Source organism: Protopterus annectens, chromosome 2.part0 (genome assembly GCF_019279795.1).
Source record: "Protopterus annectens isolate FY-2018-M chromosome 2.part0, PAN1.0, whole genome shotgun sequence".
In the NCBI taxonomy this organism is placed as follows: domain Eukaryota; kingdom Metazoa; phylum Chordata; order Ceratodontiformes; family Protopteridae; genus Protopterus; species Protopterus annectens.
The window spans coordinates 681,612,768-681,637,947 of record NC_056728.1 but is presented as its reverse complement, the minus strand read 5'-3'; the positions used below and the strand labels follow the sequence as shown (position 1 = coordinate 681,637,947).

The window sequence follows — 25,180 nt, the reverse complement described above, 5'->3', positions numbered from 1 at the left end:
CACCTACACAGAATCTGGAGTTGATGGTGCTTATCTAGATCGGTCAATCATGTAGCATCACTTCCTCCAACAAGAGTACAGTCCTTCATATCTCAGATCATGGAAGTGATCTTGAATTCTTCTTCTCCAGCATAACTAGTCTTACAAGCCTCATAGTCCATGGCAGCAGCAGTTCCGCTGGTTCCATTAGCCAGATTTCATATGCGAATTCTGCAGTGGACTCTCAGTACAGTGGTCTATTCTTCAGCAACTCGTGTATGCACCAGTCAGGATCACACAAGTTTGCAAGAAGCACCTTCTTTGCTGGAGCCGCTCAATGAAGTTTCTCAAGGCCCGTCCCATTTGTTCTCCCTCAACCGGTAGCCACAGTGACCACACATGCTTCCCATCTGGGGTGGGGGGCATTTCTTGGGAAAGACAGTCCAAGGTACGTGGTCCCCAGAAGAGACATGTTCGCACATCAATATCCTGGAAAGGAGAGCAGTCCTCCTAGTGTTGCTGGCCTTTCAAGATATTCTCCCTTCCAGGGTGATTGCAATTCAAAGAGACAATATGTCTGTAGTCTGGCACATCAACAAACTAGGGGGAATCCAATCTTATCCTCTGTGTCAAGAAGCAGTGAGGGTGTGTGGCAATTGGTGATCTCTTCTGGCCACTTTTTCATAGTAAAGCAGATACCTGGGAAAGCCAGTGTGCTCGCAGACCAACTAAGCAGGTCCATTCCGATGCCTCATGGCTGGTCTTATCAATGTCAAAGTGATGGAGAGGATTTTTAGTCATTTGGATCAACCATGCTGCAATCTTTTCATTTCTCCCCACAACAAGAAGTGCAGGAGGTTCTTCGCCCTAGTTCATCCACTGGGGAAGTCATTTTGTTATGCTCAACTCCATGATTGGCCCTCCTATCTCATCTATGCTTGTCCCCCATTACCCGTATTTCTTCAAAAAGCATCCGGTTTAAGACCATAGTTATCCTTATTGTGCCTTTCTGACCTCTTCAAGTTTGGTTTCCCTTCCTGTGGTCTCATCTCCTGTATCCTACTTGAATACTAGACTCAAGTCCAGACCTCCTCTCTCACTTGTCAAGAATGACACGTCCGAATATCAATGGCCTCATGTTAACTGCATGGTTTCTCCACTTCCAGTAACGCCTGGACAGTCAAGGCTTACTTTCCCAGTCTGACACATTGTCTTATCTTCTCAGAAGGTCTCTCCAATGAAAAATTTACAAATGTAAATTGAAGAAATCTTCAGTTTGGGCCCTGCAGAGAGACCTAGATCTGTTTGCTGCCCCAAGCTCCACAGTACTTAAATTTCTCTCCTCCATTTTTTACAACAGTGTTAGTTATTCAACTATCAATATTTATTTGGCAGATATTTCCATTTTTCATTCAGGTGAAAATTACTTCTCTTTGCCTTCATCAGAGTTGTACAAAGCCTTTCTTAAGGGCACCTTTTTATGCTGGCCTCCAGTCAGTGATTCTGCTGTCCCATGTGATTTGACTATTGTGCTGCAAGCTCTGCCGCAACCTCCCTTTGAACCTTCAGCGAAGTAGATCTTCAATTACTGTCCTTGAAAATGATTTTTCCTGGTCACTATCACTTCCGCTAAGTCAGTATCTGAACTCCAGACTCCGTCTTCCATTTCTCTGTATTTGATTTTTAATAAGGATATGGTTTCCCTATGCACAAACTCATCCTTTTTTTTTTTTTTAAACCTAAGGTGGCTTCTTCCACAAGGTCTATAGCCATTTCAACTGATTTTTGGTCAAGAGCGTCCATATATTACATTTGTGCTGCTGCCACTTGGTGCAATACTCATACTTTTATTGCACATCGCAAGCTAGGTAAGTAAATAAATAATAAATTGTTTAAAATGAGAAGTCTTTTAGAGGTACTTTACATCTCAGGGACCCTTAAGACAGGGATTTCCCTTTCTTGGAATTTTAACGTTATGAGTGAGAAACAAACATTATTTCCCTTTTAAATCTCCAACTTTTTATGGGTTTGAAATGCACCTCATGAGAAGCCCTTTTTGGGGTGCAGATGTGGTTTCTGAATTAAAAGGAATTAAGTGGTTTATTTGAAACAAACCATCTTTTTATGCTTTAAGATATTTTGTCCTGTGTTGTTGTGCTTTGCAAAACTTGTATTTATTTTTTCGTACCCTTCTGTTGTGTTCTATATAGTTTCATTCTTTTCTGCCTGGAACATATGAAAGGTGAGAATAATAGATGTCTATAGACAGATAAGAAGTTATCCTAACAGGACTGACCATATCAGATCATATGATAATTTATGTAATTCATTTTTGAAAGTGAAACTGTGGGGACTACTTAAGTGTGAACTTTTCAGTGGTTGGGAAACTGCATTGCCTGCTGTCCAGACAAGTATTCCCAGAGATGTCACTGTTGCAGTATTCTTTACCTAAGGGTTCTCTTGCCTAGGATAGCCCATTGTCTGACCAGTATACCAAAGGCTTTAGTACTTATAGGCACCGTACATCACACCTATGCTCCCCATGCAAGACATAGGGCATTAAGGTGACGTACGGATGCACACACTCAGAACTTCTTTGCCTCCAGTCCGAATGCCACTGTTGAACACTGGTCTGAACACCATTTTGCTGTGCTAGTTACCAAGCCACATTTCAGATTAGTGCCCTATTGGGGTTTCTTCTTATTTTTCCTGTTATTTAGTGCTTTTGATTTCATGTCATCCAGAAAGGGAAAATGTCAGTGTGGGAGGCCGATTCCCCATAAAGACTGTCGCGACCAGTGTCATTTTTGTTTGGGTGCTTCCCATAATCATATGCAGTGTTATATCTGCCAGGCTTTTGTCCCTAAGACCATACATATTTGTCTCTCTTTCCTATCTATTTACCTTGAAAACCAGTGTCTTAAGCTGATGGTTCAAGGTGTTGTGGTGGAATATTCCCATCCCGAGTGTCAGTCATCTGCCAAGAAAATATGCCATAAAACTTACTTCTGATATGGCTGCTCTACAGCCTGCCCTGGATGCCTGTTATGAGGCTGGTGAAAGCCCAGAAGATCATCAGGTGGTTGCATCAGATTCCTCCGCTGCGACCCCATCAGAGGGATCTGACTTCTCGTTCGTCCTCGGAGGCTTTACAAATGTCTGCTCCTGTCATTGAGGGGGAACCTAGGCTTATTATGTTCAAGGGGACCAAGGGGGATTTTGCAGATCTCAGTCAGGGAGGAGATTCCCACTATGCTTATTGAATGTCGCCAGGGGCCTGACCCTCTCAGTGTGTTTTGTGTGGACATCCTAAAGAAAAAGAAACAGAAAACCAAGTATACTTCTCCTGTAGTTAAGAATCCCCAGCATGAATGGCAAGATTTTACTCTGGTTATTCAATGCTTTGATGGTTTTAAAGCCTTCTCAAGGCATGTCTGTGCCTTCCCTTCTCTGTTCTTCCAGTCCTGTTAAAAGACCTGGGGAACCAGATTCTTTGGATGAGGATCTGGTTTCAGGTGAAGAATCCCTGGCTTACTCTTCTCAGATTCTTTCCCCCTTGGAATATGGATCAGTAGAAGAGGACACTAGTAGTCCAAATTCCCCCCAGAGGAACTCTCCTTTGGGGATACTATTGCCTGCGTGATGGAATTTAAGTGGGGTTGTTTTAAGTTTCTAACTTTCAGAAAAAGTATTACGAACTCCTCCAGACATGGTCTTCTAAGCCATCAGTTGTTCCTCCTGTTCTGGCCGTCCTTCTGGATATTTTCTCTGCAGCTTATGTGGTCCTGATTTTCAATGTCCTGCACCCAAGAAAGCTGATAGATTTTACAAACGCCTTGAGGAGTGTAAATTTCTTTATAAATGTCCTTTGCTGATCCTTCTGTAGTTTCTGTGTCTTCTCACAAGCCCTCCAAGTTATTGCCATCTACCAAACTGTTACCTTTACATAAAGATAGCAGGGCCATGGAGAGGCTGGGCAAAAAGGTATACAATGCTGCCACTTTATCCTTTTCTGCCACCAGTTACCGGACTGATATGACAAGGTATGTTTTGGCCTTCCTTTCTCAGGTTTCCAAAGTAGTTTCTGACCTTCTTGACTGTGAGGGGAAGACTACTGCCCTTTCCCTGTTGGCCTGTACCTCCCAAGTTGACCGCCACTGTATCTAATACAGCTTATGCCTCTTCCAGGGCTGCTGCCTTTGGTTCAGTTATGCGACATTACTCTTGGCTTAGTCTTCAGACTTTGATGACATTAGAGCCAAATTATTGGATGCTCGTTTGGATACTAAAAATTGTTTTGGTGGTGCTGCTTGAACTTTACAGGTCTCCCCAGGTTAAGGGTAAAAGCTTATAGGAGTTGAAACATATTTTTATTTCTCCTATTCCCAAGTGTCTGAGGAATTATCCCTCTAATTCTGCTTTTCTTTGGGCAAACTCTCGCCCTCCCCTAAGGTCAAGAAGGGCTCCAGATGTGAGGCTTCTGCTAGGACTTCTCAGACTCCTGCCACCCAGAAACCTGCTTTCAGGACAGACTGAGTTCCATTTGACAACTTGTTTCCTCTTCCCTCGGCAGATTCCCTTATCCCTCCACCTTTCCCTTTCTCTTCCAAACTGGTTAAGGATCACAACAGGCTCATTTGTTTTGTCCATTATCTGCCATGGATATTTTATGGTTTGGAAATCCCTTCCTCCCTTTTTGTGCATTCTTCAACTTCCTTGGGAACAGCTTCATCGTTTCCAAGAGGTACTCCATTCTCTTTTGGTTCAGGGCACTATTCAAGCTGTGACTTCTGCCCAGATAGGGAAGGTTTTTTTATTCCAGAATGTTTTTGATTCCCTGAAAGGAGGACACTTGGAGACCATTCTGGATATTTCCCTGCTCAACACCTTTCTCAAGATTCCTTCTTTTAGATGTTCCCTCTCCATACATTATTTCCCCTTTCTACACCATGCCTTTCTGGTCTGTCTGTGGATCTCAAGGATGCCTATCTTCATATTTCAACCCATCCCTTCTTCAAGACATGTTTAAATTTCTCTGTTTTTTTCCTTGCATTTTCAGTTACCTGCTTTACTCTTTGGCCTCTTTACTGGCCCAAGAGTATTCACCAAATGTCTCCCTCCTGTGGTCGTGTTTTGCAGGATGTGAGTCATATCTTTCCTTGTCTGGATGATCTGCTCATTCAAGCTCATTTCCCCAGTCATCTGCTTCAGGATCTACAGTTTACTGTTTGACTGTTAGAGTTTGGGGTTCACCATAAACTTCAGAAAATCAGCTCTGGCACCTTCTCAGGGTCATATTTCTATTGGCTGCACCTTCTCAGGATTATATTATCATTGTCTTCAGGTTTCAGATTATTCCCATGCTGACATCGCTGCCTGCTCCAAGACCCTGTCTTTCACTGCCAATTTATAGTCTCTTCTTCCTCTGGCTTCAGTCGCAGCCAGGCAGTTTTTCCAGGTTCACAAAAACAGTTCAGTTATGGTGATAAATCCAGTTTGGTTCAACAAGTAAAATCCAAAAAGAGAAAGAAGTCCACCAGAACCACAGCAGTACCACTACTTTAACAATTTTTTCAGCACTAGTTAAAACACCTTCTTCAGGCATATATCAACAGGTTAAAGGTTTCATTATATATATAAAAAGCGTCTACATCACATAACTCATTTAATTTAAGAATTAAAGTGTCAAGGTCAATGTACTTCATTGTGTAATTCTCTTAAAATTGGCTTTAAAGTGACAGTGCCATTTAATCCAGGAGGCATATAAGTTCTAAAGCAAATGGCCTATTTCATTTTTTCCTTTTCAATCAAATTTATTAAATCACTACCTCTTATCAGTTCATAAATAATCTGTAAAATCATACAATTCAAACAATGTGTCACATCTCTTATCAGCACTATGCTTATAAAGTGCATTAGTCATAACTTTCTTATTAATTTCTCATAGTTGGTCACCAATCTGCTCTTTGAGCTTATGCTTTGTCTTTCCCACATAACATGCCTCACATTTTTCACACTTTGCCAAATAAATCAAGTTATGAGTATCACAATTTCCTTAAGCTTTGTAGCATAAAGTCTTCACCATTAATTAGATGTTTAAAAGACTTTGCTGTTTAAATATTAGTGCAGTAGACATATTTATTGCATTTGAAAGTCCCTTGCTTAGTGCTTTTAAATATTAAGTTATTTTTAGTTTTTTTTTATAGCATAACTGATTTTTTAAATCAATACATCTCTTATAACCAAACATGGGTGCATCTCCTACCATATTTTTAAATTCAGGCACATTGCCGATGAAAGGCCAATATTTTCTAATAATTGCCTTGACAACTTGTGTATTCTTATTGTAAGTGAGCTTACATCTGGGCTTAGTCACTTGTCTGTTACTTTCAACATGATTAATTTGAGTGTCCAAAAAAATAAGTTTAGCCTCCATAGCACGTGTACTTATGACATCTCATTTATATAATGAGCATTGTCAGCCCTATAATCTCTTTCTATAAACTCTGCTGCTTGCATTTGAATACTCATGTTATTGTTCAAAGTATTCAGTTTTGCCACACACAGCATCTGGTTCTTTACCACATTATTAAAAATAAATAGGGGGTGCATACTAGTATATAAATATGTAACTAATTGTTCTGTAAAGAATTACTGTCTCTCTCTATATGTGGATAGTTCTATGTCTTATTATTACTTGACCAAGACTGAGATGTAAACATAGTTGCTCAATGTCTGTAACATACGAAATTATTGTAAATGATTTAATTTTTATAACCTTGTTTTATCTTGGAGCTTTTCTCCCCGGGCCTCCACTGAAAATGGAAATTATCCAGTTGGACTAGCCCAGTCAACAAATGTAAAATAAAAATAAATAAAATAAATTACACTTCACTTGCTTTCCTATTTTTCCAGGCTTATTTTTTTTATTAATGATATATCGAAAAAATTAATCTGCTGTTCACAAATTTCTTTCTTGAAACTTAGAAACTTAGTTGTGTTGGAAATATAATTAAAGAACTTGTCAAATAGTATTCACGTGCCCTCCCATATAAGAAAATGCTCATCCACAAATCTTTTATAAAAAAAAAATGTGGTTGATATAAATTCATGCTTTGAGATGGAATAAACTATTTCTCCCAGACATGCATTACTGTATTAGTATACGTGTTGGCTACAGGTGTGCCCATCTCCATGTAGAGGGCATGACATCATGCACCTGTATAAAGGCATAAGTATTTATCCAACCACCCAAAGATGCAGATAGAAGAAGTTAGGCACCTGCCAGAAATCTTACAATATGGTAGTTGCCAATAGTACCAGGGATCAGCATTAAGGTCTTTTACATTCTCCAGGGCTAATTCTACAGCAGAGTGACAAGGAAGTAGATACAAAGGACATGCATTTGTGTCACATTTCTGGAGGTAAGTTCACACTTGTTAGCTCTCTTGTGACTGTAGCTCTTCCTCAGATAGCAAGGATTCAAGCTAGTGCCTCTCATGCATGTCAGCAGGTGATGAAGGCTCACACAAGGTGCAGCTCTGGTAGTCTCTCTTAGATTGTGCATTCCAGGATGGCATCACCTGCCATCCTGCTATCAAGCAAGAGAGTGTGCTTGCAGCTGGTTTGCCCTCTGGGAACAGTCCATTGAGTTCCCCAGTGTATGCTCTCTGGAAGCACTCAGGAACCAGGATTTTTCTCCACATAGCTCCCTATGAGCCCATCGTGTTTTGAATAGCCAAGTTGCCTTCCCATGTCATTAAGTCTTCCAGGATGGTCCTAGGCATTGGGTTGTGAGATACTTTTTCATTATCCAGTGGACTTTGTCCTCCTGCATGTGAATGTGCACTCTAAGTGAATATCACTGTCGGATCCTATATAGGCCATTCCAGCCTTACTGTTGACTTTCATTCCCAGGTGCCATCATTCCATCTTCTAACTGCTATACTCAACCATTATTCATTTGACCCAAGACACTTGTATGTGTTAGCTGACCCAAACTGGAGTTTGGATTAAGGAGGCTCTCAGTCTCCCTGTTTATCCTGGGAATGGGACAGTGACACCAGTAAGACTTATTTCAGAAACAGGTAAGGGCCCTGAGTGTTCTTTCTCTTTATGTTTCCTATAAATGTCTGCTTTTCTAAGATATTAACACTAAAAGAGACCTCTATGGACTGGTCTTTGTCTCTCTTGCCATCCCCTTAGAGGTGTTTTGGGAAGAAGTAGGGTAGATCTTTAGCCAACTACACCCATGGATTCTGTGCTACAATATGATGTCCATGCAACCTGGAAGCCTCTGCAAATCACTTTCTACACATCCAGGGAGACAGATGCTATCTACAAGTCCTCAACTTAGTGAGATGAGATCTTTCTGAGCATAGCAGGGACAATCCTTCCATGATTCTTGTGGTTCATCATAGTTTTACAACTACAACCTATTTCCAACTAATTTACACATTAGAGTCTTAAGACTTTGGACATGTTAAGAAAGAGCACACTTTATTCTAACACCGGCACTGCAAAGGCTTTCAGGCTTTACTTATTCTGAGGGTCAAGGAAAAGCTGGTTATGATCCTTACCAACAGCCACAACAATTAGCTTCCTTATGTCCATCTATAATTTTGTCTGTGCTGCCTCTGATAAGACAATTGGATGTGGTCTGTATGTCAGTAGAAGCACATGGGCTGAACATGTTCTTATTTAAGGTGAGCTAAGACTGACCATATTGAATGTTTTGCTAATGAAAGAGGTCCTGTTTGAGCAGATCTGTTAGCATTTGTATGATGACTATAAAAAGAAGAAACAAACTTTGCTCCAGGAAGAGTCAGTGTGTGATCCCCAGCCCATTGTGCTTCAAGCAGGCTCCACCATATTCCTATCAAGAAGAAGCCTCTTTGCAAAAAAGAGGGAGAGTACCAAGCATGAAGCAGCCCTGCCTTCCTCAGCTGTCTTGCCTAAGTCTGTCAGGAGGAAAGCTCCAGCTGGCAAGAAGTTTCAGTCTTGTCAGCTGTCGCAGACTGTCCATGACTGTGTGGTTCTCTGAGCCGGCTTTTGTCTGTAGAGCAGTGGCAGAGCAGTAGTGATGCCCATCAAGATCACAGATGTCCACAGATAAGAGCTCAGGTCATCTTTGCAGAGTGTCTCTGAAATGTGCTGGTCTTCTGCCTGTGGAAATACTGATCTGTGACTGTGATGTAAATGCAGCATCGATATACACCCTGTTGATAGTCTCATGTCCAGTTACAGGTACCACCGATCCCTCATTCTCATGCCTTTGTATACTTGCACTTGCTATCGTATCAAAGGAAAATTTCAAGAAAGTAGGAAAAAATAATCTGTGAATGTAACAGTCAGATTGCACTTGAAGCTTACCACACTCTGGCCAGTGCATATTTTAAGGACCTGAGCATAACATTGAATTATGCTGTATTTGCCCAAAAAGAAATAAGGCAGCTAGGCTGAGGCTTTTGAAAGCACTGCTATATCTGTCTAAGAAATTATTTAAAGTCTGCTAGGGAAGCATTCCAGAAAGACAGGGGGATTGATAAAGGTTACTACAAAGGGTATACTTTGTGTAACCCTTATTGAATAGACAGCAGAGGCATTGACTAATCCTGCAAAAGTAATTTTACAAGTGCAGGAATTACCTCAGCCAGACACTGAGCATGCAATTTTGAATTCAGAAGTGTTACCACAAGGTGTACACCCTGTGCTAACCTTTTTGAATCCCTCCAAGGGTCTTTTAAAAAATGCATGCCTCTGGTAGTGTGATATTGAAAAAAGAAGAAAGGAGAGAACCATCTGTATAATGGAAAGCAAAGCTTTCTAAATCTTAAAAGTACAAGTCCACCACAAGAGCAAAAGAGAAAAGGTACACTCACTTTCATGGCTTCCTAAACAAAGATCACAAAGATTGTCTTAAAGAATCTAAATTGCACAAGAATTGGTACCTTTGACCAATCCTGCAAGAGTAATTTTACAAATGCTGGAATTACCTCAGCCAGACAACCCAGCATGTAATCTTCAAGAAAACTAAACTTGTAACTCCAAGATAGGTTTTGTCTCTGTGTGCCATCTGTAAGCACTTCTGGCATGTCTCGTTAAGTCAGTGATTGCAAAATGTTCTGTAATAGAATGCTTCAGTGTAATTCATGAAGGTGCATTGCCACAACCTACCAGAGCCCCAAGCTTAAAGCATTGTTTTTTTTTTCTTTTTATAGAAATCAGAGAACCTTTGCAAATCCTACTAAGAACTCTAGAATGAAAAATGAAAAAAAAAAAGTCCATACTCACTGTCCTGAAATGGAAAAATGTTCAGCTTCTCTGACAAAGCAAAATAAAGTTCAGACTTTGACACAGATGAGTGAGGTTCAAGTAATAAGTCCAGCTGCTGGAGGTGTTGACTTGGTGGGGAGAATGCAGCAGTTGTCATGGACCCACTTTGGGGACAGATCCTTTTAGACTGGATAACTGTACTTGTGAAAACAGTGGATAAGGCGATGCTTACTTACATATGAAGTAATGTTTCTGAATATGTATTAGTGGTAATTAAGTAATTGATAAGTGAAATGTTTAATGCTAATTTCTCAACTTAAAATAATTTATGCATTTTCCAGTAGATGGGTTATAAGTAATGAATTACCAGTAATAGTCTTCCTGCTTTGTTAAGATATTGGAAGTGATATTATTTCATTGTGTCCTGAAGACATTGTGGTATAACCACATTATTATGTTTCATTGTCATCTCTAAACAATAACCTTGGTTAAACAATAGTAAACCTTTGTTGACTAGTGAACATTTCTAGAGCTTGAAACATGCACCAAGCTTGTATAAACAAAGTATTTATGTATTTAATTGTGCCAATACTTCTCCTTAGATCACTGCTGTTAGAATCTTCTAAAATGTTTTGACACTGTAGCTCTCCTTCCTGGTGTTTGTGCTCCTGCAGAATGCTTGTCATTTTAAGTAGATAACTACCTACCAGATTCCACTGGTTAAAACTTACTTTCCGTTGTGTAGTTCATTTCTGTTCTAATCAACATATGTCCATCCATATTTTTCAGGCATATATCATTTTGATGTTGACACTGAATTATGTAAATGACTGTTCTGGTTCATGAAGTATTTTGGATGAGAATTTGAAGGGGAAAATATTTGCAGGACTTCAGTCTCCTTTAAATGTACAATGTGCTTGTCTCTCTACAACTTTGAGACATTTTAATACACTAGGCCAAATGAAACAGCTCAGTTGTTGTTTACACAATGCAGAAATTCTGTATAAAGAAAAAGGTTTCTATAAAAACCTCACATCTGCTTACTCCTAGACTGAAAAATCCAAGTAGCTAGAAATAACTAGACAAAAGTTCTTACACTTTTAATAAAGTGATAATCTGTTACTCGGTGTGGTTTAGCCATTTTTATTTTATAAATGTAAATGGCCTTTAATGTCATTCAATAAAACTGAAGCTTTTCATTTTTCTTTCTTTCTAGTGCGAGAGAGTGTTGCATACCTCGTCTCTCAGAGAAACATGCTTCTGATTCCAGCACCTTTCTCACCATTGAAGTAATCACAAGATATAACAGCTTGCTTTTAGCCTACCTGCAGTTAAGAAATTGTATCATCTGGGGAAATGCATTTTTCTTCTCTTTGCTTAAGTTATCTTCCCACAATGAATTTACCAGAGCAGTAAAGTTACCCCGATTAGTGTCACTGGAAAAGTTTTTGCTAAAGTAATCATTAAAATTGGGTTTTGACGCAAATATTGCTCCCGTGAAAGGATCATATGGCAAAACACTGTAGAATTTCTTTATATTGCTAATGTATCTGCCAGCAAATAGTGCATGTAAAGTTTTGTATTATAGCTCAACCATTCCTTCAGTCCATCAATGTTACTTTGCTTAAATTATTTTATACTGTGTGAGTAACAGTAGTTGCTTATGTTTTCTATGTATTTTCTTATAGAGAAAATGTGTGTGTGTGTGTGTGTGTGTGTGCGCGCGCGCGTGTATACACACACACACACACACACACACACACACACCAGTGTCTTCTGCACCTGACTTATTCTTACTTTTCACAAATGAAATTCTTCAGTCTTTTACCTTGAGTGTTGAAGTATTATTTAGTTGATTACAATGTCTGATTTTCAGAAAGTTAGGGCAGATAATCTGATGAAGAAAAATGCTTAAAAGATAGCAGCAGCTTCTCATGTATTCTATTGTACTGTTTATTTGCATGTTTTCTGTTAGTAATCAGTAAAATTATTATATGCTTGCTCCATTTTCAGAATATTTTAAATTTCCTGCTGTTGACCTGAAAGAAATGATCCTTAATGACTTTGTAAACTTTAATTCCTGTTTACTTGTATTTCATTATTCATATTCTTTATCCATTTTTACTTATCTAGTACAAAGTATGCATTTGTAATACGCTTAGCCTTTGTAGGTTCAACATTTTGCTGCCTCAACATTTTGGATTTTACAGCAGATTTCTGCCTCCCACCAAGTTGTTCACAGCGGTAATCTACATGTTTTCATTATATTTTTTGTTAGGTAGTGTTGAGTATCTATTCTTACGCTGTATCCTAATGTAAGGTGCGTCGCATGCAAGGCTGCAAGATGTCTCCATAGTCTGAATATACACTTTGCTGAAGAGTTTTCTAATATTTAAAAAAAATGTGACCACCTGTGCTAACCCTTCGTCTTTCTTCTTCCTATGAAGCTCAGCTAGGTAAATCCTAATTCCATGAAAACAGTACATATATCTTTAGAGATAGAAGAAATTATTGGGGATATTTTACAATTTGCTATATAACTTAAAGTGCAGTCTTAATTTGCTGAAAAGAGAGGATGAATTCTGTATATTATTGGCAGCAGTACTTTTATAATGTAAAATGCATCTTAAAATATAACAACTTGCTTTTGAGCGGGAGAACACAGCTTCACTTTGATAATACTAAGAGCTGTGATAATTTAGGCTAGAAGTGTTTGTTAAATAACCATGCACATATGTTAAGGCATACCGGCCAGGGTTACCAAGAGAACTGTTACTGAGTAAAGCAGAAAGCAGACACATACTGTACATTTCATGAATCTGAAAAAAAAAATGAAAGCATTATAACCAACAGAAATGTATGTATTTGTATATGTATGTATGTATTTATTTATAGACTGTTGGTGGTGAGAGTGAAGATAGTGCAGTTTTGTAAGTAAATTTGCCATAATAGTAGACTTTAAATGAAATCACTTCTGTAGTAGCCTAACCTTATAAGGGTTATATCCTGCCTAAGATATAATGATCGGCTAGTTTTCCAAAGCCTTGGGGTGCCCAGGCCGTTGGTTGCATGACCAGGAGGTGAAAGTCAGCAGCCTTTGAAACTAAACACTTCAGGACTTTCTTGTCAACTGTAAAAGGGTGGTTATGGTCCTGATAAGAAAAGTAAAGTTAGGTATGAATATACAAATCCCTGCCCTAGTGTAAACATAGACACAAAAATCAGGATGGAGGGTAGGGCGGCTACTGCAGCAGCTATTGTTTAAACTTCTACTGTTATGGTAAGTTTACTGGTATGACTGCTGTATGTGCATTCTTAAATCACTGCTGCAGTAGCCTAAGCTATACTGGTAGAATACCAGTGTCTACATAGATGGTGGGAGGAAAGATAACTGTCCGTAAGCCCCTGAGAAATGGACCTAGCAGAGCTTATTATGGTCCTGGAAAAGGAATCTAGTTAGCTTATAGTGCTTTATAAAGGTATGTATAGAGGTCCAAATAGCTGCATCTCGAATGCCTGTGGAGCCCCTGTTTTCCAAAAAGCCATAGAAGAAGACAAGGGTCTCGTAAAATAAGTCTAGACAATGCCTGGAAATGCCTTGTTATGGTGGGGAAAAAAGCAAAGGACAGCCATTTGGAGTTTCAGTAAAGGGTATTCCATTTTTAACTCAACTGTGGACCTACCTACTATTTTATTATTTTGTAGTACGTTTTTTAAAATTCGAATTTTATTAGTGAACTAGGTGCATAATATATTTCAAGGAGTGAACTTCACACCTGCCACACTGCAACATTTCTGATTGATTTGAAATAGTCTGCTTTGACACTCTGTCCTTTTTTTTTTTTTTTTTTTTTTTTTTTTTTTTAACTTTTATAGGAAATAAACATCTGTTCATCTTTCCTGAAAGGTTTAGTTCTGTCACATAATACCTGAGGTGCCTTTGCAGGCCCAGAGTATGAGGCTTCCTTTCTTCCTGCTTTTTACATTCTGGAAAGGAGACTGCAAGATGGATGGTTTGGCTTAATGTAAACTCTGAAACCACTTTAGACAAATGAGGGATTTGATCACAGAAAACTTTAGCATTGTAGAATATCAGATAGGGCTGACCCACAAGAAGAGCTTGCAGCTGAGATACTCTTCTTGCAGACTATCAGATTCATGTAGTGAGCTGGTTCATAAGGAGCTGTAGATAACTTTTCTAGGTCAATAAAAGCTTGACCAAAGACTGTGATGAAAAAGGAGAATACATGGGCAGACATGCAGAAATGGCTAAGAGGTGAACATTGACAGAGAAATATGAAAGGCCAGAGAATAGCAACTCTCACACATTGTATAACCAGTGGTTCAGAAACCCTGAATGGGCCCTAGTTCTTTGTGCAGCACCAACTAGCAAGTGCTTTCCATTTACTAATATAAGATTTTTTGGTAGCAGGTTTCATTGACTCGTTTAACACCTGCTGCATGTCCCCAGAAAAAAAGGTGCCTAAAAGGTATCAAAAGTGAATCATCTAAGCAGTCAGTTGTAGTTCTTTGAGGTTGTGATGTATCAAACCCCCTTGTTTTGTTTGAGTAGGTTCGCTGTGTGAGGACACTTGTGGTAACTGCCCTTAGCCAATCCTGTAAGAAGGGAGAATCTCTGCTGTCTGGGTCAGAAGGGAGTCACCACAATGATTTTTGGAGAATCCTTCTGAATCTTCTGAATGACCCTGGGCATCAGTGAAAATGCATACAGGAGCATTCCTATCCAAGTAAATGGAAAAAAAGCAAACATTTGTTTTCTAGGCCTGATTGCAAAGAATCCTGGAGTAGAATTTCCTCAGTTGTCTTTTTTGAAAGGAGGCAAAACAGATCTACTTGAGGAGTTCCCCATAACAGGATGAATTTCTTGACAAATTCCTCATTTAGTTTCTATTCTTTTCGTTTTTAAACACCTTTATTGAACTATCACTTGTGACATAAGCAAATTACATTTATATAAAAGTAATCAAACTGTACAAACAAGTTTAAGGGTCTGTCTTTTTCCTGCTGAGCTTGTCTGCCACATTTTGCCCTATCAGAATATAAGTTGCTTGAAGGATTAAATTGCTACTTCCCAAACTTACATAACCACTCTGCGTAAGGGGTAAGATCAGGCATCCCTGTATCACAGCACTGTGGGTGGTGACTGCAATCACTTTTAGTGTCTGTGACCACAGATGATGCATAAAACGGTTAACATGATTAAGAACTAACATCCCTTTGACACTGAATTGTTTTGGCCTGTCCAGTTTGTGACACAGCTCCCACAGAAAATTTGATGCATTGTGTTAGACTGTGCAGGAGGAGTCAGAGAAAATGGGAGACCTGTATTCAAGGATATCTGGTTTTCCACCAAAGCAACTCTCTTGTCACAAAACCCAGCACTAGAATATGAAATGTCAGGGGTGAAGGTGTTGGTACTGGGCTATCAATGGAGCTAGACACATTGTGAAGACCCTTGGAGTAATAGATAACCTAAAGGGTAATGCATAGAACTGATAGTGTGACTGAGACCAACACAACCGTAGAAAACTCCGAAAATCTGTGGCAATAGTAATATGTCAATAAGAATTTCAAGTGTAGAGTTACCAAAAAAAAAACTTGGAGAAAGAATGTGAGATGAAGTTTCTAGGGACATTTTGAACTTTCACGACAGGTTGAGAAAAGACAGGTCAAGAACTAGTCTCCAAGAGTGGTCCTTCTTTGGCATCAGAAACCTTTTTTATTAAAAACCCTTTCTATACTGATCTGCTGGACTTGGTTGTATAACTCAGACAGAATGCATTTGCTTGATGACTTCAGAAACTGGTTTGATTGGAAGATGAGGGGGAATTCACTGAAAAGGGTGGAGGAGGCTTTTCCACTGCCATCTGTAATGCTCCTGAAAATTGGTGGAGAATGTTGGGATACTCCTTCTGTATTATTGTCTCATTTTCTAGAAGCTTCCTCATTCTTTTTTGAGCCTGCTTGCCACTTTTTTATTGTATAACCCCTTGTTAGATGCCAGTTGAGACTGTTTATTTATTTATTTTTTTAAATAACCTGTGTTTGCGCAAAAGATTGTAGCAAACCTGAAGGAAGGCTGAAAAATCTGAGTTAACCTCTTAATTTCCCTCTTTCTTCAAACTGTTTGAGTACCCGAGTAGCAGAAGGACCAAACAAAAACTCTTGCCCAGAGGAGAATGTAAAATTTCAAATTGTACATGTTTGGAAAGTTTCTGTGTACACACCCAGACAAACTGCTTCATAACAGAGGCAGAAGCTGCTGTCCCCAGCACAGAGTCAGCACAGTCATAAGAACAATTTAAAGAATGTGTAGTTACTTAGAAAACAGAAACAATTAAATCACTGAAGGGGGACTTGCTTTCTGAAGAAGAGGGAAAATTGACAGTAATTTTCCTCATAATGTCAGAGGAAGCCAACAGGTACATCAGCGTGTGAGCCTGATAATTTAGACGTCTGAAGACTAAATTAGCAGAAAAATAAATCCTCTTCCCTAATCTATCAAAAGCTTTCCCCTCCCTGTAGTATTAACTATTTTTGTATTTATTACAGCAAGATTTGACACAAATAATCGCAGGATCAAAAATGGATTAAGAAAATAAATGTTTGTAAGACTGTGGAACTGTATAAAGTCTACTTCCTTTTTACGGACTGCAGCTTGACTGACAGTCATACTGCAGACAATATAAAAAACATCCTTGAAAGCTATTAAAATAGAAGGAATAGCAGTAGGTTGTAGAATTTCAGTTTATAATAAATCATTGTTTTCCTCAAAAAAGCTGGAAGACCCGTCTATTCCCATTGAAACAGCTTATTAATTCGGAAATGCTTTCAGAAAATGAACATTCCTCCACGGGGAAGCTTTGAAGAAACACTTTCCTCAGACTTAGAAAGAAAAAAAATAGAATTACCAAAACCTTTCTTAATCATCAAATAGGAAATCACCAGAAACTGTTGAAATTTTCCTTTTTTTTCCCCACTTAAATTCCAGTCACCTTTCACATGTTGTAATGCCTACAATAAACCTTTAGCCAAACCAATAAACAGTTGTTTAGCTACAGAAACACAGTTAGATGAAGACAAATGTTTAACCATCTTGACTCGTTTTTTTTTCCTCTAAGGACATTTCTAGGGGGGACTGTCTCTTAGATGATACAGCCCCAGGGGGCAAGTCTGTTAGCCCGGATCTGCAGAGATACACTCCCCGCTCCCTCACACAAGACCTACAAGAGTGACTCTCCCATGCCCTTCAAGGGCATTTGACCAACCACAGAAGATATGGCTGACCTCTGGTTCATGATGGCTGAAGATGTTACATTGAGGGATTTGGAGAAAAATGTGAATGGTCTGAGGAGCCATTAATGAACACAGCAGAGTCACACACCAATGGCTGAGGCATAGACTGAACCTGCTGTTTTGGAAAGGGATGCTTGCATATTTTTTTTTCTTTGGTTTGGAAGAAGGTAGAACCATGGAACCAATATTCTGTGTCCTAGTTATGCCAAAAAAGGAGCCTGATTCCCATTTAGCATAGCTAGAGCAAGTCAGTGAGGGGTAAGTTGCCAAAAGCAGTCTTCACAATCAGACTGTTTAGTGACACTCTCAAAATGCACTTGCCAACAATAAAACATAGTAAATCCCACAAAATAAGCACAAGTTTTTTTTCTCCAAAAAGAGCTGTAAACAAATACAAACCGTAAACGTTAAAATTAGAAGGTAAACAATCTGAGACAGTCCCAAAAAGCACTCATTTTCCTTCAAAAAATAAAGTTTCTCACGGAAATCAGCACATTTTTCACAGAAAATAACATATTGTAGAAGGTTTTCCTGCCCAGCAATGGAAGATAGTTACCCGACCGTTAGTTCTCTAATGCCCAAAAGAGGGACAAACTTTAAAGTCAGCAAGAAATTACTGAAGCTACTGGTTTTCTTTACTTGAAACTCTTGCAGTCAGCAGTCTGGATGCAGGTGGAGGGACCCTAAGGATTTAGACGACCAGCCAGTCATTATGTCATGGGCAAGATATAACACACGTAGCTTAGGCATGAATGAACATCATAGGCTTAGGGCACTGTGCTGTCTCAAAATAATCTCCTGTAGACTACAGAAATGTTTTGTTATCTGTGTAGTAAGTTAAACACTGAAGTTCAAGTTCAAATTTATTGTTGCATTTTATTTCGTGAGCACTTTACATGGGAAGAATCACAGGTAAGAACAGTGTTTAAAAGCACTGAGTGTACAAAAGTGAAATTGTCAGTGAAGACCAGATAAAATGTAAACTAGAACATATATCTGTCACACAAAATATACTAAAGTATAAATGTCTGTAGAAGTCACTTTTTCATCATTAAATTAATGATGCTTTACATTTTCTAAGCAGTAATATAGAATAGTCTGTCATTTTCCTGACTTGATAAGTGATTTTAAGTTTGTTTGTCCAATTCCCTCAATCAGGCTTTGCAGTGATCATGTACAGAAATTGTAATAAAATTTTCATAAATCAAGCAATTGTATTTCTTTATATGTGTTATGAGTCATGTTATTTGATGTGTGTAAAATATATGGGAATCTGGTGCAAGTAATACATGAAATATGCTGTACTGCATGATTAGGGAGCACATTTTATGAGTAGTAAAAGCAAGTTACCTAACCCTGTAAAACATTTTGTGTGTCACACACGTTTTGGCATATTGCCTTTATCCATTTTTTCATATCTTTTGAATTAAGAATAGATTTCGCATTAGCTTTAATTGGATCTATTAATTCCGAATAGAGCTTTGTTTCTGTACCCGTGACACCCTTGCACTGGCCCAGTAATCAAGGAGCCTCAATCCTCACCACTAACACCAGTGAGGGACGTGCACATTGGGAGGATGATAGGTACACACACAGTAAAGTACAATTTCCCTTAAGAGCACACAGATATCACAGTCAATCTGGGGCTGGTTTCTCCCTTTCTCCAGATCCCTAATAAGACCCCCCACTGGCACAGCTATAGGGTTAAGATCTCAGCTGATTGGTCAAGCCAAAACCTCCAGCACCCTCTCTGTCCAACCAGTGTTTCGTGTCCATGCCCAAGTAGCTGACACACACACTTGAGATTTGATTTATATGCAAATACACAGACAGTCCGGGGAAGGCTGGCACAGCTTCACTAGCTTACTGCGTAATGTTACTATTATCCATTTGGTAAATGTGACTAAGACTTGAAGGCTATTTAGGAGTGGCTTGTACAGTATCACCAAATACATATACAAGTACTCCAAGAGCTTAAATATGTCTAACAAAACAAATATGTTTAATAATAAAAGTACAAGACAATACTCCATAACTCAACACAGTGACAACAGAGTTCAGAATCACAGGAAATGCTTGTAAAATAACATTGCAGAACAGTCTCACATAACTACCGAAAACATCTAGACTAATCTTACTGTATTTCAGTATATCTCTAAGAGAAATCACTGTACCTAAATAACTACTTACTGATAAAGGCAAGAAATGCTGAATGGATGTTTACAGGTCCAGAACAAGATACAAAATGCACAGACGTTCTCTCTGAGATAGTTCTTAAATTAATCACTAACATTTCTGCTGGGTCATCTCAGATTATATCATTCTTGTCAATTCTGCTTTTAGTTTCCAGGCCAACAGGAACTTAAAATATAATACATCAGTGTCAAGAATACTTTATCTCTTGGAAACTTGCCTGGAACTGGAAATTGTAAAACTTTTAAACACTTTTACATTTGAAACCTGCAATTACCTCTGTTTCCAGACAATAGGGAAGCCTACAACATTAGATATTGTGTCTGCTTTGAGCTGAAACAGAGATAACAGGGTCATAAACAATTTCCATTTATTTTCTCACTCAGAGTTTGCAAGTTAACTCTGTATGTTCCAGCCTTTACCATCAACACAATGAATACCCACATCGATGGTAGTCCACTGAACACAGAAGGCGTTCTAAGACATCTGGGAACACAGTCTGACAACAACCTCTCTTTTGACCACCACAATGCCACTGTAGTCAGAAAGTCCTTCTATGTGGCACATTTCATTAGTAAGGGTTTTGCATCCAGGAAGAAAGAGGTCACTGTCTCCCTCTACTCTACCATCATTAGGCCAATCATTGAGTACAATGCCCCATTTGGCATGTACCTCATTAAACACCTGCAACAACTGAAGAGGCCGCAAAAGTACCTCACAAAGAGGATCCTAGGCCTTAAACACTTGTCCTATGTGGACAGACTAAAAAAACTCCCTATTCTCTGTCTCATATCGCCTACTTAGAGGTGATCTCTGCTTGACTTACAAAGCCATGTCTGACCCAGGTCTGTTAGAAATGCTAAATCTAAAGAAATCAGAATCCCTCCCCACCACACGCTCCAGAGACCTCAACCTCATTACCACAATCAACAGAACATGCTGGAGGGACAGGTTCATAACCCAGAGACTACCCATGCTATGGAATAGACTTCCCATGCATGTCAAACAGAGTACCTCACTGGCCCTCTTCAAGAGAAAGCTTAATGAGTGGATGGGAAGTAGAAAATGCACCCCAGGGATCACTTCAGTGGCTTTACTCGACAGAGGCACTGGGAACTAAGGTCAGGTGGCACGATGCCAGGGTAATCCTATGGGCTGGGCTTGTAAAGGCCCCAGGGCTATTAGCCTAGTACACACCTATGAACACGTCCATTTGCATAGCGATACAGTTTATACACATTTCTGCTTTTCTCCAGCAGAGTGCACTGTGGTTAAATTTCTTGAAGCTCAGCACATAACATATAGCTTAATCATAACATACAGTTCTCTTACATTTGTAGACAAGCCTATGGATCATATTAATATTACAATGACATAGAATTATTTACAAAATTCTAGCTAGCTGGGTTGGCAGCCTTCACAACCTTGCTTAGGCTTTATGAATGGAGTGTCTGATGAGTCATCAGTAGTTCTCAGCTTTTTTCCCTTTTCCGAGGTGACATTTTATCTTTTAATATTTTTTATTGTTTTTGAGGAGGGTTACAGTTCATGTTTATACTTTAATCAGTATAGGGAGAGGTCTGTTTTTCAAGCAAAGCTGTTTTCTAATTGGCTATTTGCTGCTGCTGGTTTGTTTTACTTTAATTGTAACCTTTTTGTTTTATCAAGAGTAAGTTTTGTTTCTACAGGCTATTTTAGTTTGTAGTTTGTGGGGGCTAGGTGCATATTTTTGTGTGCAAAGTGTAAAGAGTTTTTTTTTTTTTTTTTTTTTAAGTGAGTTAAAGAGAATGGAAATTTAATCACGTATGTGAATGGAAATTTCTGTGATTACTTATTGAAGATTATGTTAGGTGCCCTAGGACTTCTTGTGGGACTGTATATGTCTGAATTTTTTCTTTAATTATTATGTGGAGAGTTTTAGAGAATTTGTTTAGCTTTGAAGACCTGCCAAGAAAGTAAGTAAATTGTTTACATGTTTATTTATTAAATAAACTGTTTAAGATGTGCAGATGGTGTGGGTCAAATTTTAATGATGTTTGAAAAGTGAAGATTTGCAAAAACATCTACACTGTATACCAAATATCTATTTATGCACTTTTATCAAGTACTTTGAATCCAAGTGATTAAATAACATGCATATCAAAGGGACAGTGCACAAAATCCATTATTTTGACAAGATTGCAGATTTAATTTTCAAGACCTCTGTCTTTTAATCTTTATTTTAATTGTTTTTTGATGGCTACAAATATGTATGCACCCTCCACACCCCCCTGCTACTTATATATACCAACTCCAAAATTGCACTGCAGCTTGGAGTCAGCAAAACTCCAAATCCATTTGTACCATGATCTCGCACAGTCACTCACCTGCCCAGTTTTCAATTTTGGTGTTATGGAATTTCAGTGTTGTGCCTTTTTAGTCTTCTGAGTTCGCTGTTATGAACATCCATGTTATGAACATTTGACTTTCTAACAAGGATCCATATATGCATGCACATACAGTGTTTTTACCACCCATCTCAACCTTTAGGTCTTCTGATCTGACAGCTGTCATCCTTCAAATTTTCAGGCTTCAAAACTCTGCTGCCTGTCCTATAGTTCCCTTCTACCTTAAAGATCCTCACATCTTGTTGCCACTTCCTGAAAATGGTCACATGTTATGAGACTCCTCTGCTTATCCCAGATAAGTGATGATTCTCTTATGTGAGAAGTAGCAGAGCTTTCTGTACTTTCTGCTGTAGCTTTTATTACCATTTCTATTATTTTTAGGTTGCTGTTTTTCCCAGTCTTGCTTTTTCTTATAACCTTTTCTAGGGTTTAGTGTCTGTGTGCATATTGTTGGCCAAGTGTTCTATTATAGGATAGTTCTTTTTATTGACCATTGGTCTTATTGTAATTGTTTTTTGTTGAGGTTGTTTTGAATGCTGAAGTGCAAACAAAACGTACTAAATTACTGACATTACGTAAAAAGGAATTTAAATGTCTATTATAACAAATTGATGCTACAAAGATAATTGGAATTAGATTTAGTGCCTTGAGGTTTCAGAAGTGAAAAAACACCAGCCTTTGAGTTTCCTAGTGATGATATGGATTTTGATGTTCATAAACATAGCAAAGTAATAAATCTGATCCAGTCATTGGAGTCCAAATTATCAGAAGTTTTACTGACAGATCTCTGGCGGAATAAACTGTTTGGACATTGATCAAAAATGTTTTCTGTATTAAATAAAGGGCCTGATTTTTGTGCCCACAACATTACCCTTATGGGATAATTTACCAATTGAATTGTTTATTTTGTGCAGGAAGCTAAGGTTGAAATGTTTCAACAGTGATGCAAAAACACTTATTTCAGAGCTTAACAGTTGAGGCTCCTTTACACAGCACAAGCAGAATGCTATAATTCAAAGTGGAAAAGGATGATGTTGAAACATAAGGGAAGCCCAAGAAACAAGGAGAGACTGAGATTTCATATGCAGACCTTTAAGGAAAATAACAATAATCATACAGAATATTATATGCACAATGTAACAAAGTATTTTAAGAACTAAGTCAACACTGGAATGGAGAAAGGAGATTCTGCCAATAGAGATTACTGCAATTAAGGATATAGACAATAGGCAAGAGGGGCCTGGAATTTATTGGAGAATATTGGCAAAGGAACCAAATTATTTGGAGCAAATAACTAGAGAGGGAAAAATGATAGAATGGGAAGATGCCAAGAATTTATTTGGACTGCAGGTTAGATATTGCCTTCCCTGTCAAGGACTGATAGAGTATAAGCAAAGAGAAAGACATAGGAGGGTCCTAAATGAAAGACCAGCACTGGTAGAGTTTTTTAGTAGAATCTAGAACACAAGCTGCCATGAAAAAAGGAATAATTAGTAGTGGATATAAAATATTGCATGATAACTATAAGAATCAATCAGAGGAGGTTAGAAATGATTAGGAAGAGAGATTGGCTAAACAATTTAGAAAGAAGCAACGGGATGATGTATGCAACAAAATCTAGAAGATTTAGGATTTTTGCTTGGAAATGTTTACATAGATATTTTTATACCTCAAGTAGACTACAGAGAATTTTTCCTCAGGTACATAGCAAATGTTGGAGGTGTGATGGGGAAGAATGAGGTTATTGGGAACATATTTTCTGGGAGTGCAGTGAATTGGCAGACTTTAAGAATTACCTGCAGAATGCAGTGTCGGAGATGCTGGGTGGGCAGATTGTTATGAAGAGGGTGATGATTTTTTTGAGCTATGATGCAAAATCAGAATTGCCTAGACATGGTAAGGCTTTGCTGTCTCTAATTATGGTGACTGCCAAAAAAAGCAATTACTAGAAAATGGAATTCAATATCTAAACAATCTATATTAGAAATAGTGAATATAGTAACAGAGATAAAACTGCTGGAACTGAGGCCTTTAAAAAGGGTAGGAGCAAATTACATAGGAAAAATGTGAATTGTGGGAACAATACATACAGGAGAGGAATGAGTTTTAAAAGAAGGCAGGACTTAAATGAGCTATGTAATGTTTGACTGAAAATGATTGGGTAGATTATAAGTGATGTATAATGTTTGCAACTGGGAGTGTATCAGTATGGTTTGTGATGTAAAATGCTTGCAACTAGGATTGTGTCAGTGTGGTTTGTTTTCATATATATAAATGTATGATTGCTTATGTCATAAGTGATGGTTTAATAAAGATGTTTCTTGTTTAGAAAAGGGGCAGAAATTGAATACTTTATGTAATGTTGCTTAGGTTGTATGATATATAGCAGTATATGTGAAGTATAATGTTTGTTAAAATTAATACAGTTTGATTACCTTTATATAAATGCAAGTGTGCCTATGTCACAAGTGATAATTCAGTAAAGCTGTTAAATAGTAATGAAAAAACACCAGCACAAATGCAAACTAGTTTGGACAGTTTTATTAGAGCTGAATAGACTTTTTGTTTGGAATAGGACAATAATATTTCTTTATATTCGTATGATGAGAATGTTTTTGATATTAACAGTGAAGATGTTAATTTTGAAGGTGAATAGCATTTTTGGAAAGGTTAAAAGTGGATAAAATGCCCCTTCCTTAAATCATGCTGTTAACATTTTTGAAGCTAAATGCAAAATAGATTTGTTTAATACAGTCAAGAAACATTGTAGGTCTGTTAAGAAATGTAATTTAAACAAAGCAGAATGGCTGGCTTTAAAAAAGACCTACAAAATGTGCATGACAAAGTGGTATTTTTTAATTCTGATAAAGGATGCAATGTAGTTGTTATAAATATTAATGTTATGATGCCATATGTAAAACATTGTTCAATGTTGATAAAAGGTATGAAAAAATAAAACTAAATTCACAGCAGCTTCCAAGTAAAACTTGTAATCCACAAAATGAAGCAGCTTTTCAAGCAAAACAATA

The 25,180-nt window shown here is 38.2% G+C and overlaps 1 protein-coding gene across 1 annotated transcript in view; it reads left to right on the top strand.

The window, feature by feature from the left end:
- The window catches only part of NIPSNAP3A (nipsnap homolog 3A), a 484,684-nt gene extending 465,905 nt beyond the window's left edge, over positions 1-18,779 (top strand). The window contains exon 6 of the mRNA XM_044061013.1: positions 11,471-18,779. Coding sequence (XP_043916948.1) covers positions 11,471-11,547 — 77 coding nt within the window. The 3' untranslated portion in view covers positions 11,548-18,779. The remainder of the gene's footprint in view (positions 1-11,470) is intronic.
- The last annotated feature ends 6,401 nt before the right edge of the window (positions 18,780-25,180 follow it).